Source organism: Kryptolebias marmoratus, linkage group LG20 (genome assembly GCF_001649575.2).
Source record: "Kryptolebias marmoratus isolate JLee-2015 linkage group LG20, ASM164957v2, whole genome shotgun sequence".
In the NCBI taxonomy this organism is placed as follows: Eukaryota; Metazoa; Chordata; class Actinopteri; order Cyprinodontiformes; family Rivulidae; genus Kryptolebias; species Kryptolebias marmoratus.
Window position 1 is genome coordinate 178,778 of NC_051449.1, and position 16,642 is coordinate 195,419.

Sequence of the window (16,642 nt, forward strand, 5' to 3'; positions counted from 1 at the left end):
ATAAAACGCTGCCAGCCCAACAGTTTGCACTCTTACTGACTGTATCTGATGAAAATGTGTTTAAATACTTTTTCGGGATTAAATCAGTAAAAAAATTTGCAAGAATGTATTTTATTTCAGACTAAAACTGCCAGGACGCTCTGCTTGACGGACTTCCTCATACGACACAAACGTCGTCGTGGCGCGGTGCATTATGGGAAATGCAGTTAATTCAAATATACATCTATTGTTTGTTTTCTGAGAATTGTGAGTAATGATTAGATAAATGAATAATGTTTAGTTTGAAGTAACTGCGTTACAGTAATCAGATAAAATCCAGCCGCTTTGGAAGAAGTGAGTAATTTGAAAAAGAAATGTATATAAGGATAAACTACATTCTCCACAATGCAACAGCTTTACGTATTTACGTTTAGCAACGGTCAGTCGCTAAAGGGAAAAAACAGCCGCTTCCGTGTTGTTCTTGTGTTATTCAGGAAAATAATTGTCGGTAGCGGAGTGAAAGCTCTCCTGACAGCCTCTCCGAAGGATAATTACCATGGTTCTGTGAAGCTAAGGGACGTTTTTAAGCTTCTTTTGCCCGGAAATGTCGCTGCTTCAGAGCTCCAAGAAAAAAGACAAGCGCATTTTGTCTGGTACCTGCCCAGACCCGAAATGTCAGGCGAGGCTGTTCTTCCCTGCTTACGGCTCCATTAGCATCGAGTGCACGGAGTGCGGCCAGCGCCACGAGCAGAGGAACCTGCTCAGCGTCGAGGAGGTGACCGATCCAGATGTGGTGCTCCACAATCTGCTCAGGAACGCCCTGCTCGGCGTCACCGGGGCCCCGAAGAAGGGCACGGAGCTGGTGAAGGTGATGGGGCTCTCCAATTATCACTGCAAGCTCCTGTCCCCGGTGCTCACCCGGTACGGCATGGACAAGCAAACAGGCAAGGCCAAGCTGCTGAAAGACATGAACCAGGGGGACATCTTTGACTGCTCCCTCCTGGGGGACCGAGCCTTTCTGATCGAGCCGGACCATGTCACCACCATGGGCTATGGCAAGGACCGGTCCGGGAGCCTCATCTACCTCCACGACACGCTGGAGGAGATCAAGAAGGCAAACAGCAACAGGGAGTGTCTCATTCCAGTCCACGTGGACGGGGACGGCCACTGCCTGGTCCACGCTGTGTCCAGAGCTCTGGTGGGACGAGAACTGTTCTGGCATGCCCTGAGAGAAAACCTCAAGCAGAACTTTAAGCAGAACCTGAGCCACTACAAAGCCCTGTTCCAGGACTTTATCGACGCTGCGGAGTGGGAGGACATCATCAATGAGTGCGACCCCCTCTTTATCCCGCCTGAAGGCGTGCCCCTTGGACTGCGCAACATCCACATCTTTGGTTTAGCCAATGTCCTCCACCGACCCGTAATCCTGCTGGACTCCCTGAGCGGGATGAGGAGCTCCGGGGACTATTCAGCCACCTTCCTGCCCGGACTGGTGCCCGAGGAGCAGTGCCGAGGGAAGGACGGGAAGCCCAACAAACCCATCTGTATCGCCTGGAGCAGCTCCGGCAGGAACCACTACGTTCCTCTGGTGGGAATCAAGAACACGATTCTACCCAAGCTGCCAGCTCGCCTGCTGCCCAAGGCCTGGGGCGTTCCTCAGGAGCTCATCAAGAAGTACATCAAGCTGGAGTCAGACGGGAGCTGTGTGATCGGCGGCGACCGCAGCCTGCAGGACAAATACCTGATGAGGCTGGTCAACGCCATGGAGGAGGTGTTCATGGAGAAGCACAGCATCCACCCGTCCCTGGTGGCTGACGTGCACCAGTACGTCTACAGACGGACCGGAGTAATCGGCGTCCAGCCCGAGGAGGTGACAGAAGCAGCCAAGAAGTCGGTGATGGAGAACAGGCTTCACCGCTGCCTTATCTGTGGAGCCCTCTCTGAGCTCCACGTCCCGCCGGAGTGGCTGGTTCCGGGAGGAAAGCTCTACAACTTGGCCAAATCCACACACGGTCAACTCCGGCCGGACAAGAACTACAGCTTCCCCCTCAACAACGTGGTCTGCTCCTACGACCCGCAGAGAGACATCCTCCTCCCAGACTACAAACTCAGCGCCCTCAACACCTGCAACTGGTGTCATGGGACGTCGGTCCGCCACATCCGCGGCAACGGGTCGGTGGTTTACCTGGACGGGGACAGAACTAACACCCGGTCCCAGGGGGGGAAGTGCGGCTGTGGGTTCAAGCACTACTGGGAGGGGAAGGAGTATGACAACCTGCCCGAAGCTTTCCCCATCACGCTGGAGTGGGGGGGTCGGGTGGTGCGAGAGACTGTGTACTGGTTCCAGTACGAGGCTGACCCGGTTCTGAACAGCAACGTGTACGACGTAGCCATGAAGCTGGTCACCAAGCACTTCCCGGGAGAGTTCGGCAGCGAGATTCTGGTGCAGAAAGTGGTCAACACCATCCTGCACCACACGGCCAAGAAAAACCCAGATGAATACAACCCGGTTTCTATCGACGGGGCTCACGCCCAGCGTCTGAGCGACACCTCGGACCCTCAGCCTGCGGCGGACCCACAGCCTCCCACTAAGATCATCCTGACGGGCCAGAAAGCCAAGACGCTTCACAAAGAGGAGCTAACGATGAGCCGAGCCGAGCGCAGCCTCCAGCAGAGCATCAGTGAGCAGGCCCTGGTCACGCAGAAGAGACGGACTGAGAAACTGAAGCAGGAACAGAAAGGTCCCGGCCGGACCTCCTCCCCTGGTGGGTCTCCAGAAACCTCCTCCTCTTCAGCTCCGGCCACCCCTACCAAGTCCTCCTCCTCCCCCTCCTCCTCCTCGAACAAGGAGAAGAAGATCCGTGTGACCACCAGTGACGGCCGGCAGGCCATGCTGACGCTGCCGGCCCACACCACCTTCTCAGAGCTGCAGAGGAGCATCTCCAACCAGTTCGGCCTGCCGCCCGCACAGCAGTGCATCCGCTACGGCTTCCCGCCCAAGGAGCTGCTCCCTCCGAAGGACGGCGAGGAGAATGAGCCTGTGGCGCTGCAGCACGGCGACAGGGTGACGGTGGAGATCCTGAGGGGCCCCGAGGACAAGGGCCCCGCGGCCTCCATCACCAGAGCGTCCAGCTCGCACTCCTCCCTGCACTCGGCGAAGAGCGACGAGCCCGTGATGTCTGGCAGGACGAGCAGCCGCGAACTCCAGGAGAGCATCGACCTGGAGATGTCCTCCCTCTGTCTCCTAGCAACCCTGATGGGTAAGAGCAGCCGGGTGGGATGTGGAGCGCTTCCTGTCCACCTCACAGCCTGACAGCAACATGAACAAAAATCCTTTATTTCTGCTCCTCTGCAGGGCGGCTGTTAAATAAACAACAATAAATTAAATAAAACAAATTAAACTCTTATTTAGAGTTTCTCTGATGTTGATCTGTAGAAGTCAGGGAAGCTGACGGCTGATACGCAAAATCAATAAAAATAAAATTAGTGTGTCTGAAATAAAAGTAGTTTTCACAGCATTGAAGGAGCATTCTGAGAGTGAGCTGACTGTAGCAGCTGCTACTGCAGTGGGATGACTGTAGCAGCTGCTGCTGTTGCAGTGAGCCGACTGTAGCAGCTGCTGCTGCAGCTTCTGTTTCCTACCTGGTAATGAAGACATGCCCAGTTGCTGATTTTATTTATTTATTTTAAAGTTAACCGGTCCATCTCTAATTTTGTGTCAGTGTTTGTGAATATTAGAATATTATGACGTGTTTATTTCGTGCTTTTAGTCCTGACTTGTTCAGGTGTGCAGCAGGTGTGTGTTCTCCTCTCTGATTGGTTCCTGCAGCGAGCAGGTGGTAAACAAACCTCAGGTATGGAGTCTGCAGCCGGCTGATCCGCTGCCATGAACCCGACCAGAAACACGGGGGGGCCGGGAGGGCAGCTGTGTGTTTGGTGAATGTGCTGACTTAGCCGTGCCTGTCAGACCTGCCAACAGGTCAAAGGTCACTGGTGCTTTCAGATAAACAGACAGAGCCGCAGTCTGGGCGCTCTGTGGTGCCTGACGCTGCACTTCCTGTCAGCTGGAGTCCAACGATCCTCCGGAGCGTCAGAACCAGCAGCGTGGATCTGAAACATGACCTCTGCAGGGCCGATTATCTGTTCCTGTTAGTTTCTGAGGCAGCATTCATGTTAAAGTCTTCATGGTATCATTTATTTGAGCTGCTCGTACAGAAACACACTCAGCTCGGTTTGGAGATCTTTGGTTTCTGCAGCTTTTAGACTTTTCAGAATATTTAACTTCATGTATAAATATTTCACCAGAAGGAATTCTCCAGTTCTTCCAGAACGTTCTTCTCTGTTTGTCACCTTCGGCTACTTTTAGCTTTCAGCTGCTGCTCTGGTTCTTTTAGCTGTAAGAGTCCAGTTTCAGCTTCTTCAGGTTGTTTTTACAGATTTAAGTCTGACCCGTGTGGACTCTGTGGGTTTTTATTGAAACTAATCTCTGAAATCTGTGGAGATGAACCTTTCAGCTCCTGAAACGTCAGATTTCAGAGGATCTCTGGTTTGGTTCCATGTCTTCCTGCTGCTGAGTCTCCGTTTGTCTCGGGATCCTCTCGAAGCTGTAAAATGTTTCTCTGCTCCAGGTGAGGATGTTTGGTCGTACGCCAAGAAGCTGCCGCACTTATTCCAGCAGGGAGGCGTCTTCTACAACATCGTCAAGAAAGACATGGGTGAGGAGGGATTTTATCCAACTAAAGCCTTTAATCAAACACTCCATTATTTCAGTATTTTCTTTTAAAACGTGTCTCAGTGCAGCTCACTGGGGGATTCTGGGTAAATATGTCAAGTTTTTATTAGAAGTACAAACACAGAAAGCTTTTCCATGACAGAGCTGATAGTAAGACAAGCAGGCTGAGACACGAGAGGGGGGGGCATTTCACACCTGATCACTTCCTTCACCTGCCGAGGTCAGGATGGAGAGCAGCCAAACTAAAACCTGATGTTCCTGAAGCATCTGTGAACTTAATAACTGGAAATAAAACCCAGTAAAGTATCTGTGATGGTGATTGGCTGGTGGAAGTCACCTGACAGGAACAGGAAGAGGAGGAGCTCTCAGCCTTCGCCTCCTTTATTTACAGCATGGGTCTCCAGTCCTGGTCCTCAGGGCCTCCATCCTGCAGGTTCTCCTTGTTCCTCTGCTCCAACACACCTGATCTGAATCAGTGGCTGATTAACAGGCTTCTGCAGAACATGAAGAGGTGATTTAACCCTGAATCAGGTGTGTTGGAGCAGAGGAACAGGTAAAACCTGCAGGATGGAGGCCCTGAGGACCAGGACTGGACCCCCCTGGTTTACACCGTGTCCTCCTCCAGGACGTCTTCAGTGGTCCAGTCACAAACTGCTCCGGACCCGGACCCAGACTCTGACCCAGATCCAGACCCGGACCCGGACCCAGACCCAGACCCGGACTCAGATCCAGACTCAGACACTCTGACTCGGACCTGGATCCAGACCCAGACCCGGACTCGGACTCTGACCCGGACTCTGACCCGGACCCAGACCCGAACTGTTTGGAGCCTGAAGCGGAGCCTCCCTGAGGCTCAGACCTGGACCCAGACCCGGACTCTGACCCGGACTCTGACCCGGACCCAGACCCGGACTGTTTGGAGCCTGAAGCGGAGCCTCCCTGAGGCTCAGACCCGGACCCAGACCCAGACCCGGACTCTGACCCGGACCCAGACCCGGACTGTTTGGAGCCTGAAGCGGAGCCTCCCTGAGGCTCAGATCTGCGCTGCTCTTCCTGCTTCTCCTCTCCTCACTGTAGGAATCAGTAAATCTCTGATTGTTCATTTATTTCAAACAATAATTCAGTTTTTAGTCATAAAGTGTAGAACCTCAAACACAGCTGCCATAAATCTGCCTGACTCTCTGATTAATCCATCGCAGACCGACAGTTCTGACCCGTTTCTCTGGTTCAGGTCTGATGGACGGGAAGCACTGCACGCTGCCCCACCTGACCGGGAAGACCTTCGTTTATAACGCAGCCGAGGAGCGCCTGGAGCTCTGCGTGGACGCCGCGGGCCACTTCCCCGTCGGGCCGNGGCTCAGACCCGGACCCAGACCCAGACCCGGACTCTGACCCGGACCCAGACCCGGACTGTTTGGAGCCTGAAGCGGAGCCTCCCTGAGGCTCAGATCTGCGCTGCTCTTCCTGCTTCTCCTCTCCTCACTGTAGGAATCAGTAAATCTCTGATTGTTCATTTATTTCAAACAATAATTCAGTTTTTAGTCATAAAGTGTAGAACCTCAAACACAGCTGCCATAAATCTGCCTGACTCTCTGATTAATCCATCGCAGACCGACAGTTCTGACCCGTTTCTCTGGTTCAGGTCTGATGGACGGGAAGCACTGCACGCTGCCCCACCTGACCGGGAAGACCTTCGTTTATAACGCAGCCGAGGAGCGCCTGGAGCTCTGCGTGGACGCCGCGGGCCACTTCCCCGTCGGGCCGGACGTGGAGGAGCTGGTGAAGGAGGCGATGCTGCAGCTGCGCTCCGAGGCGTCCTCCCGGGGCAGCAGGGAGGGGAGTCCGTCCCACGGCGTCCTGCGGCTCGGCAGCGGCGGCGTGGTCCGGAAGAAGGAGCAGCTGCAGAGCGTCACCGCCTTCCAGGGCAAAGGTCACTCTCTGGGCAGCGCCGGGGGCTCCTCCCCTCCTGAGCACCGGCCTATCACGCGCCAGCACAGCAGCGGCGTGGACCTGAGCGCCAGCGTGTCCCGAGGTCCCCCAGACCTGTCGGACATCCCCGAGGACACCACCAGGGAGCTGGTCCGCATGGCTCCGGGCTTCGTCACCATGAAGGACGGGCGCGGCCTGGACCCCACCCTGATGGAGCAGCAGAGGAGGAAGCTGCAGGAGATGGTCTCCTCCATCCAGGCCTCCATGGAGCGCCACCTGAAGGAGCAGCAGAGCAGCGCCGCCGCCAGTCAGGACCGGCCCACCGGAACCAAGACGAGTTCCGCTCAGCCGGTGCCCGATCCGAAACCTGCCGCTGCAGCGGGAGCGGCGGGCCCCGGGAAACCGGAGGAGAAGGTGGAGGAACCGGAGGAGATGGAGAGCCAGGACGCCGAACAGAACACCACCGAACCCATGGATCACTCCTGATCGCTCAGGAGCCCCGCCCCCACCCCGCCTGACACGCCTCAGGTCCTAACGCTTTGGTCTTCATCACGTCGCGTTGTCTTTCCTGCATGACTGCAGCGCGAGCGGACCGTCCTCGCTGCTGCTGGGACACGAGTCGGTAAGAGTCTCTCTGCGAGACGCCTCAGCTGCTCACTCTGGCTCCTCCCACTCATCAATCTGCCTTTTTAGAATAAGCTTTTCTCTTCACTTGGTGGACGGTGTCTCCGGCCTCCTGCAGGGCTCAGGAGCCAGACCAGGATCCTCTGAGTCTTCATGTGCTGCTGTCCTCCTGCCACGCCTCCACCACGCCTCCGCCACGTTCACCTGCCTCTTCATCGTCGCCTTCGTCAGCTGAGGAGCTCAGGGGAGCCGTGGGACTGTTTGGAGTTCTTGCTTTCTAAATGTCTCCACTTTAAACGAATAATAATCAGACTGGTGTGAACCCCTGAAGACCAACCTGTAAACTGAGCTGAAAGTCTTTCACATATTTGAGTTTAAACCTAAAACAGATTCTGTTTCTGAGTGACGGATTAAAGGAAATCAAAGTGAATCTTTACGGTTTTATTAAGCTTCAACACACCACGGAGTTCCTCCAGAAATATGGTGTTTTCATTTAGAACTGTCTTCGTTAAACTCTGCCTGAAGGATGTTTGTGGAAATCTGATTTCCTGCAGACCTTCTGCCTGCAGGCGATGTGCCGTGCATCGTCCAGGAAGTGTGAGAGATTCTTAAAAAGGGCGTCAGTGTGAGGAGAAAACCAGGTGGATTCCTGCAGGTAGGAGGAGGAGGAGGAGGAGGAGGAGGAGGACGCTCCGAGTCTTAATCTGAGAAACAAAAACCAACGTCCCGGGAGAGATGAGTCCTCTGCTGCTCAGATCGTCTGTCAGCTCTGAAGCCTCTGACTTCATTTAAACCCAGATATTCAGCAGAAGCAGCGCCAGCCTCTGAAGCTCCCTGCTTCCTGACACGTTTCTGTTTCTGCTCCACAAATAACAACGAGACATTCTGCTGCTCAGTCCCATTCTAAAGCAGGCTCTCAGGGGGGGTGTCGGGGACGACTCTCAGCTACTACCAGGCTCGATGTTAGCTCAGCATCTGTAAAATTCAGACTGCAGGCGTCTCCAAAGCTGAGGAGTTACCTTCTGACCGTTACATTATTACCCATCAGGTGGTCCAGGGGATATTCTGCTAACAGAGGCAGCCTGATCGCCTGAGATCAGACCTTCAGCTGGTTTTTAACTTTAACTTTTAACGCCTTAAAGGCCGTTTCCTGCAGTTTGACTCTAATGTTGAAGGATTTGAGTCTCGGTGGAGAGAGAAACAATCAGGATGAGAAGCTTTTATCTGAATCCAGGCGTGAAGCTGTGGAAACTCAACCTCTGATTGTTCCTGAGCTCACAGGCTGCAGGCGCTTCAGCACCGCTCTTTGTGTATTTAAATAGAACCATTACTCAGGTTTGGGTCATTTCAGGAGCTGCTGAGGGCCACGTGTGGCTCCAGAACCGCAGGTTGCAGACCCCTGGTCTGAACCTACAAAATAAAAGCTTGTAGTAACTAGAATCAGTTGTTTCTGTTTCTTCAGGTCTCGTTAGTTTGGAGGGAACACGTTTAACCCTTCGGAGGTCTGAACTTCAACCTGCTTGGAGCTGAAGTAGTTTAACCCACAGAAAGTCAGTGCAGAAGGAAAACAGCCGAACGACAGCCGAAGGACAGCCGAAGGTTGTCCTGAAACAGGCTCGGACTAAAGAGCTAAATTCCTGTGTGTGTGGTGACTCCATCTGCTCGACAGGAAGCTTTAACTTGTTCTGTTTTAGACATTTATTAACATTTAAAGGTTGTTTTCTTTGCTGCAGGAACTCGTCTTTAATGACATGAAGCTAAAGGAAAGCAGCTTCAAGTTTATTTTATTTGCTTAAACGTCTCTGAACCAAGCTAAATTCAGCTTCATGTCCTTTTCTCTGTTCTCCTTTCTGCTGGAGGTCAAACAGGAAGTGACATCATCACATGACCTGAGCCCGAGCTGAAAGTGGAGTTTACAGGATGGAAGCTTTGGGTTCAGACTGCTGGTGGATCAGGCTAATTCCTGGGTTTAACTTTAACAGGTTAAAGCTCCAAACCAACAAACAAGTTCCAGATTTTAGTTTGAGTTTGGAGAAATTTAACCAGCAGCTGCAGAGTTGGTTTGTTCCTCCGCTGAAGTTAGATCATTCTGATTTTAGGAACTGTTCTTCAGATCGATCCATCTGGGTCTAAAGGAAGAACTGAATCAGCCCCTCTGCCGGCCACTGATCAGATTGCTGTGATTTATTTCATCCAAAGAAAACATTCAGTGTGAAAACGAGGGGACTAAAGGAGTCGTATCGATCTGAAGAGCCAAATATTTCCTTTTGCCTGAAATATAAACGTCTGTTTACAGTTTTTGTTGCCAACAAACGTTTCTTCCTGTTGAAGAAATTCTCATCAGGCCTTAAAAAAAGAGTTTGATTTCTCACAGATCTGATCCGTTTGGGTTCTGGTTTTGTTGCACTTTCCCCTCAGACGAGTGTTTCTTCACGTTTGACTCTTTAAAACTTTGTTTTTGGGGATTTGAAGGACTTCCTGCTCTCTCTCTGCCGATCGAAGGTAAATGTAAGACTTGGCACTTTGAGGAGGAGGTCGGTGGAAGGCTGAACAGGAAACGGGTCCACCTGGGATCCTGCTGTATATTAGTACATATTGTAGTATATTTGGACCTGTACAGACACTCGGATTGTTCGGTTCCTTCACTTTGATCTTTTTGGAAACTTCTCTCTGGTTTGCTAATAAAATCTGACTCTGCTTCGACATCGCTGTTTGCATGTGTGACACGACCCAACAATAAAATCCCTTCCTGCTCTGGTTCTGCTGTTCTGTCATCGCTGCTGGGAACCGACCTGCTCTCCTTCCACACACCAGGCGCTCCGTCGGCGTTTTTACAATAAACCACGGAGAGAAAAGAGCGTTTCCACCTCCTGGCTTCAGATTCCTGAAGAAATTAGGCTTTTATTTTTATTTAATTTAACTTCAATAATTCATTTTCCATCACTTAGGATGAGAAATAGGAGCTTATTTGTCTCTCAGGTATTAAAACAAGTTTCATATAAATTTAAAATATTAAAATGAAGCAATATTATCAGTCAGATGACTAATCTTTTAGAAAACCTTAATATTTATATTTTATGATATTAGAAAGAATAACGCAGACTGATCGAAACGTCTCCTACTTCTGTTTTTACTGTTTATTTTATCACATATATTATTCACATATTTACATAGAATTAAAGAGGAAAACTTCTAAAACTGGTCTTTTCTGTAGTAGTTATGAATATAAATAATAAATATTTTCATGTTAGTTTTGGTCAGCGACAGAGAGACCTTAGAGGGGGACTTATGAGCCACATGCGGGCCCGGAGCCGCTGTTTGCAGACCCCTGGTCTACCTTTATCTAAATGACACGTTTCACATCTGAAACAAGGATTTCCCTCCTCATCATCATCCTCCTCATCCTCCAAGACCCTTTGACTCCGGCACGTCAGACCGTCCAATCAGAGACCAGAATCCGGGGTTGCCATGGCAGCAGAGCAACCATGTCCGCCTGTCTCCTGGCTGGTCCTTGAAGACACAGAGGACCAGTGTGGACCTCAACACAACATTACAGAAACAATCAGGCACTAACACGGGCAGCTAAGACCGGAAGGAGCCAGTTAACAGAAACACGCTTTAAACCGTAACACCGCAGCTTGATCCGGGGGTTCGAGCTGAAGGTTCCCGGTCTGAGGAGAAGATCTGCCGCTTCCTCCAGCTCTGAGAAGATATCTTCAGCAGCAGCGGTCAGCCTGCCGCTGATAAACCTCCTCAGATGCTGAACTGAAGACATTATTTCTGAAACTATCTTCCTGCTGAGCCCTCAAGGCTGCCACCTGCTGGTCAAACTGCAGTTTGTTGTTGACCCAGTGGGTCCACTCGTGTTGTTTCTACCGGCGCTTGAGCCGGCTGGATGTGATGACTAACGGCAAACAAGGAGTCTCAGATGGGGGGAAACAATTTTCTATTTAGGCTGAATAATACATTTTAAACAGTTACCATCTCTCAAGGTGATTAAGATTCATTGTGTCACCAATCCCCCCTTCACAACACATCCTGTCTGCTCAGAGCACCGTTAAGTGCCCCGGCGTGTAAATGGAGCTCACCCACCGAGCTCCGAAGGTCTTGTGTGAAAATCTGTTCCCCCTGTGTCGGGAGCGCGCATTGCAGCCAGAGAGGTGGATCCGGCGGATCTGACCATTTTCACGGCGCTTCTGATCGATTTCTCGGTTAAAAACTACTCATATAATCATGTCAATGTTGTAACTTTCAGTTTAATCGGCAGCTATCAAAATAAAATAAATAAATAAATAAACGAGGTCTTGTGTGGATGTCTTTTCACGCTGTTTTGTGTTATTTTAAACGCGAAGAGAATCGATCTTTTTTCAACTTTTGTCTCTTAAGCCTGACAAATAAAAGTCAGTCAACAAACACAAGTTCCCAACACGTAGTGTGCATTTATAATTTTTCATTTCTGATACAAGAGGAGCGAAGTTAGCTGAGAGCAGGGCACAAAAATAAAGACTTCCTGAAAAGATCAGAGTGTAGACTTTTTGATAAATCCTGTTCTAATGTAAAATATGACAGATTACTGGATTAAGGAAATGTCTAATATGCTATCACACATAATGTTTGAGAATTTGGAAACAGTTGCTTTTTATTTGCCAAAGTTATGGAGGGAGGAGAGAACAGAATGGATATTTCAGCTGCCTGAAATAATCTGTTCCCCCTACATAAAATGGAAACAAATTAATTTACCTGCAAGTCTTTAACTGTGTTTAATCCTTTCATCATCAACAATAAATCCTGTGACTTTGATAACATTTGCTCTTTATTTGCCAAAGTTAGGAGGGGGAAACAAAATATTTCAGCTGCCTGAAATAATCTGTTCCCCCTACATAAAATGGAAACAAATTAATTTACCTGCAAGTCCTTAACTGTGTTAATTCCTCTCTTCATCAACAATAAATCCTGCAAGTTTGAAAGCTTTTGCTCTTTATTTGAAAAAGTTAAATCCATTTTATCCATTTTAGATATTACAAATTTTAATTTTGGCCGATGACGTCACCGTCACCCCATCTTGCTCAAAAACGAAAGCTGCACAAACGACAGTTTTAACGGCACAAACCTGCACAAACGGAGCACTAACGAACAAGCCCACTTTGGTTTGTTTTGGAGCAATATGGGGGGATGGTGAACTCTGGATGACCTAAAAAATAATTTTTAATATCTCAGAAACCAAACCTGCACAAACCTGCACAAACGGAGCACTAACCATTCAGACTATTGGCTGGAGTTTTTGACGTGGGTGGGGTGTCAGCTTCACCTCTCTGGCTGCAATGCGCGCTCCCGACACAGGGGGAACAGATTTTCACGGGGGAACAGAATTTCGCACACGACCGGAAGTCAACAGTGAGAAGCTAACTGTTAGCCGTTGGTGCTAACAGTTTGCGTTTAATGGAGCTGTCGTGTGCCTGACTGGCATCTGGACAACAATGACTTCGGTTCATTATCTGAGGGAGTTTATCAGCGAGCGGCTAACGGCGGCTGCCTCCGAAATCTTCGAGGTTTTTGAGAAAACCATCGTCCAGTACGAGGAGGAGATCGACCGTCAGCACAGACTGCTGCTAAACATCAGCCTGAAACCCGAAATAAAGCTGCACACGGCAGGTAAGTCACACCTGAGGGGTCTAAACGAACCAGCAGGTTGATATGAGTCACCGAGGAGGCTGACAGTTTGTTCTGAACGATGCTAACGAGCTCAGCTGTGCACTCATCAGGTTAGCATGCTAAAGGCTAAAGAAGCTAGGAGGAGAGAAAACAACACAAACAGTTTAAACTGCTTCTTTAAACTCAGCCAAACTAAGAAGGCCGTGTTCAGGAGGCTCTGTTGGCCTTTTAATATGATTGAATAGAAAGGAGGGGGAAACAAAATATTCATATAATATATGAATAGAAAAAATGTGTTTTTGTGACATTATAGTGAGAATGCTGAGTGCTGAACAAGCACAACAGAAGCTAAAATGAACCAAACTGTAGCTAGAAGCTAAATGTCACAGAACCAAAGCTAAAAGCTAAAAGTTCCCAAGACAGTAGCTAAATGCTAGAAGACACAAAAAGCCTGATTCTTGAGCCAGATAAAAAATAAAACAGTGTTTTTGAAGGAACTGAAAGGATCTCAGTGTTTCCACAGTTAGATTTATGTAAATAAAGTTAAATAATTAAAATAAATACATACAACAAAAATCACAACACACTGTTCCTGATCAAGCTGAATATGATATGTGATATACGAACAGTTAAAACAGCTCAAATTATGCAGAATTACTTTTAATTGCAAAGAACTATTAACAGGAAAACAGTAGTGAATGCTGACTCAGATAATTATATTTGTTTTTTTTAATTAATTAACTAGTCCTGAGTTGATTATTTAATCAGGTTTATGTTCAGGAGGATCCTCAGAAATTAAAGTTTGTTCATTTAGACTTTGCATCAAAAGCTCCTATAAATTAGGTTGGCCTTAATAGACTCAGCAGATTCTCTCTAGTTCTCCTGCCGACTCAGCAGATTCTCTCTGATTCTCCTGCCGACTCAGCTGATTCTGTCTGATTCTTCTGCTGACTCAGCAGATTCTCTTTGATTCTCCTGCTGACTCAGCTGATTCTCCTGCTGACTCAGCAGATTCTGTCTGATTCTCCTGCTGACTCAGCAGATTCTGTCTGATTCGCCTGGTGACTCAGCTTATTCTCTCTGATTCTCTTGCTGACTCGGCAGATTCTCTCTGATTCTACTGACGACTCAGCAGATTCTGTCTGATTTGCCTGCTGAGTGTCTGTTTCCTGTTGTTCTGGTTGTTTCCTGAGCCGTGAGTTTAAAGTATTTACCAGGAGGCGTGTTGTTTTAAAACTCTTCTTAGTGACGTTTTGTCATGTTTCTCTTTCAGAGCTCCTTCAGAAACATGTCCATCAGAAAATTAAGGACGTTCGTGCCGAGCAGCAGGTCTGCAGCCAGGGGAGGAGCTTCAGTCTGGACCAAGAGGAACCAGAACCTCCACAGATCAAAGAGGAACAGGAGGAACCAGAAGCTCCACAGATTAAAGAGGAACAGGAAGAACTCTGCAGCGTTCAGGAGCCGGAGCAGCTTGTGCTGAAGGAGGAGGCTGATACCTTCATGGTGCCTCTTACTGATGAAGAAAGCGATCAGAGTGAAGCAGAACCAAACGGTGATCAGCTCCGACTTCAGCCAGGAACACAGGGTCCAGATTTCGGCTCAACCAGCAAAACGAAGCTGATGGGAAAGAAGAGTTGTCCAAAAATCCCAAGCAGCAAAACCGGTGAGGATCTATCTCCTCTGTCAGAGAGCGAGAGTGACACTGAGGTGGGAAAAGTCTCTGTGAAATGTGGCGTTTGTGAAAAAGTCTTTAAGAACAAGTACTACCTGAAGATGCACCACAGGATCCACACCGGCGCCAAGCCGTATGTTTGCAAGGAATGTGGAAAAAGGTTCAACGACGCGTCCACGCTGAAGTATCACACCAGAACGCACACGGGCGAGAAGCCCTTCTCCTGTGAGACGTGTGGGAAGAGTTTCAGATGTAGCTACAGCGTGTTGGTCCACATGAGAACCCACACGGGAGAGAAACCGTACCCCTGCGACACCTGCGGAAAAAGATTCACCAATTTATCAGCGTTCAAATGGCACACGGCCATCCACACGGGCGAGAAGCGCTATTCCTGCAAGATATGCGGTAAAAGTTTCACCCAGAACGGCAACCTGACGGCTCACATGGGGACTCACACCGGCGAGAAGCGTCACTTCTGCAAAATCTGCGGGAAGAGTTTCAGCCGGAGCAGCAACCTGCTGGTCCACATGAGGAACCACACAGGAGAGAAACCGTACCCCTGCAACACGTGTGGAGAAAGATTCAAATACGCAGCCATGCTCAAAAAACACCTAAAAACTCACGAAGGGGCCGAGTCTTCCCCCTGCCAAACATGTGGACGAGGTCCTGCAGGGAGGGACGGCTCGGCGGTCCAACATGAAGGGGACCTGTGTCCTCCTGAGACGTCCGCAGGGAAAACCGTTTGTGTGGGAGAGGCTGAAGAAAACGAGTCGGATGTAGTTCAATGAAGAGACGGAAGGTGACGCTGCATGTCAGACTGCATGTTGGAAGTCCAGATGTGCAACAAAATGAAGAAGAAGAGAAAACAGAAAACAAGCAGCTTTTATTTATCGAGCAGACTGACGGGTTTATTTTTACAGGTAAATAAAAGTTCAGTGGAGACAAGATGAGTCTGACGGAAGGACTTCAGAGCTTCACCACCTTCTGAGACGATGGTACGAACAACATGTAGGCACCCGACGACACAAAGACCGGACTCAGGTGAGATTGGACCAGTATTTCGAGGACAGACGCTGGAAGCGACCGGCCTCTCCGGAGTCTTTTCAGGCCTCAGAAACGAGTCCAACTTATTCTCACAAGGTGTCAAATTAATGAAGAAGCTGACTAATCAGTACGGGCTCCTCACCTGAGAATCAAAACAAATCTTATTTATTTTTTGTTTTATAAATGTCCTTTTTTTATATAGTTTGAGTCATTTTAATCCCTTTCAGCATCAACAGTGCAGCATATTCTCTGTCTCTGGGGGGGGGCTCGCTGTTTCGGACAGTTTGAGACTTTTAAGAATAAATAAGTCCTGCAGAGGAAGAACAGACGGTTGTTCTGAGTGGCTGCTGGCTCAGAGAGGAGCAGAGGAACCGGATCCACCAGAACGTCTTCTGTGACATGATGTCAGCGTGGGACTCTGTCATCATTTTAGTTCAAATCAATGCAGGAAAGTTTTCATGGGAGAAAAACTGGTTCTGACTTTTTATACAGCATCTGTAAACATCTGGTTTCAGCTGTAGAGGCTCTTACCACATGGCTTTTATTGTGAAAGGAGAGAAAATGGCAAGCACTTCCTGCATATTTAAAAAAATAAAAATATTTTTTCTTAAACTGAGAAACAAACGTCTGCGTATTTTGTACACATTGTCCTTTTTTTAAGGAAACATTTCATCACTTTTTAATTAAAGCTGCTTTGTGTTCTGTCACAGGGGGCGGAGCCTATTTCAGCCATCATCAGGTGAGAACAGGTGCATCTCAGGGTCACTTTAAAGCCCTAATTAGCCAACGTGCAGATTTATTACTGTAGCTGCTGTCGCCATGGAGTCATCATGAAGTCTGTTCAGGTTAAACCCTGAGCTCCACAGGTTCTGGTTCTGGGCTCAGGCCGGTCCTGGCCTCAGGCCGGTCCTGGCCTCAGGCTGGTTCTGGCCTCAGGCCGGTTCTGGGCTCAGGCCGGTCCTGGCCTCAGGCCGGTTCTGAGCTCAGGCTGGTTCTGGGCTCAGGCTGGT

The 16,642-nt window shown here is 49.2% G+C and overlaps 3 protein-coding genes across 5 annotated transcripts in view; all 3 read left to right on the plus strand.

Moving 5' to 3' along the window:
- The first annotated feature begins 411 nt into the window (after positions 1–411).
- vcpip1 (valosin containing protein (p97)/p47 complex interacting protein 1) lies at positions 412–10,021 on the plus strand. Of its 2 annotated transcripts, XM_025002958.2 has the most exons (4): positions 412–3,239; positions 4,608–4,694; positions 5,943–6,049; positions 6,461–10,021. In XM_025002958.2, exons 1-4 carry the CDS (start codon positions 584–586, stop codon positions 7,124–7,126), a joined length of 3,516 nt encoding a protein of 1,171 aa, XP_024858726.1. In that variant the 5' UTR covers positions 412–583; the 3' UTR covers positions 7,127–10,021. The 2 variants fall into 2 exon arrangements, with proteins under 2 accessions (XP_024858726.1, XP_017297092.1); XM_017441603.3 differs by lacking the exon at positions 5,943–6,049 and having other exon boundaries at positions 6,354–10,021.
- A 2,585-nt stretch (positions 10,022–12,606) lies between these two features.
- On the plus strand, positions 12,607–16,244 carry LOC108251335 (zinc finger and SCAN domain-containing protein 2-like). Its single transcript, XM_017441595.3, has 2 exons — positions 12,607–12,916; positions 14,190–16,244. Exons 1-2 carry the CDS (start codon positions 12,742–12,744, stop codon positions 15,374–15,376), a joined length of 1,362 nt encoding a protein of 453 aa, XP_017297084.1. The 5' UTR covers positions 12,607–12,741; the 3' UTR covers positions 15,377–16,244.
- The window catches only part of dusp28 (dual specificity phosphatase 28), a 7,551-nt gene continuing 5,350 nt past the window's right edge, over positions 14,442–16,642 (plus strand). For both annotated transcript variants that reach the window (XM_025002960.2, XM_025002961.2), the window contains exons 1-2: positions 14,442–14,579; positions 16,343–16,371. The gene's annotated coding sequence lies outside the window, so the exon portion shown is untranslated. The remainder of the gene's footprint in view (positions 14,580–16,342; positions 16,372–16,642) is intronic.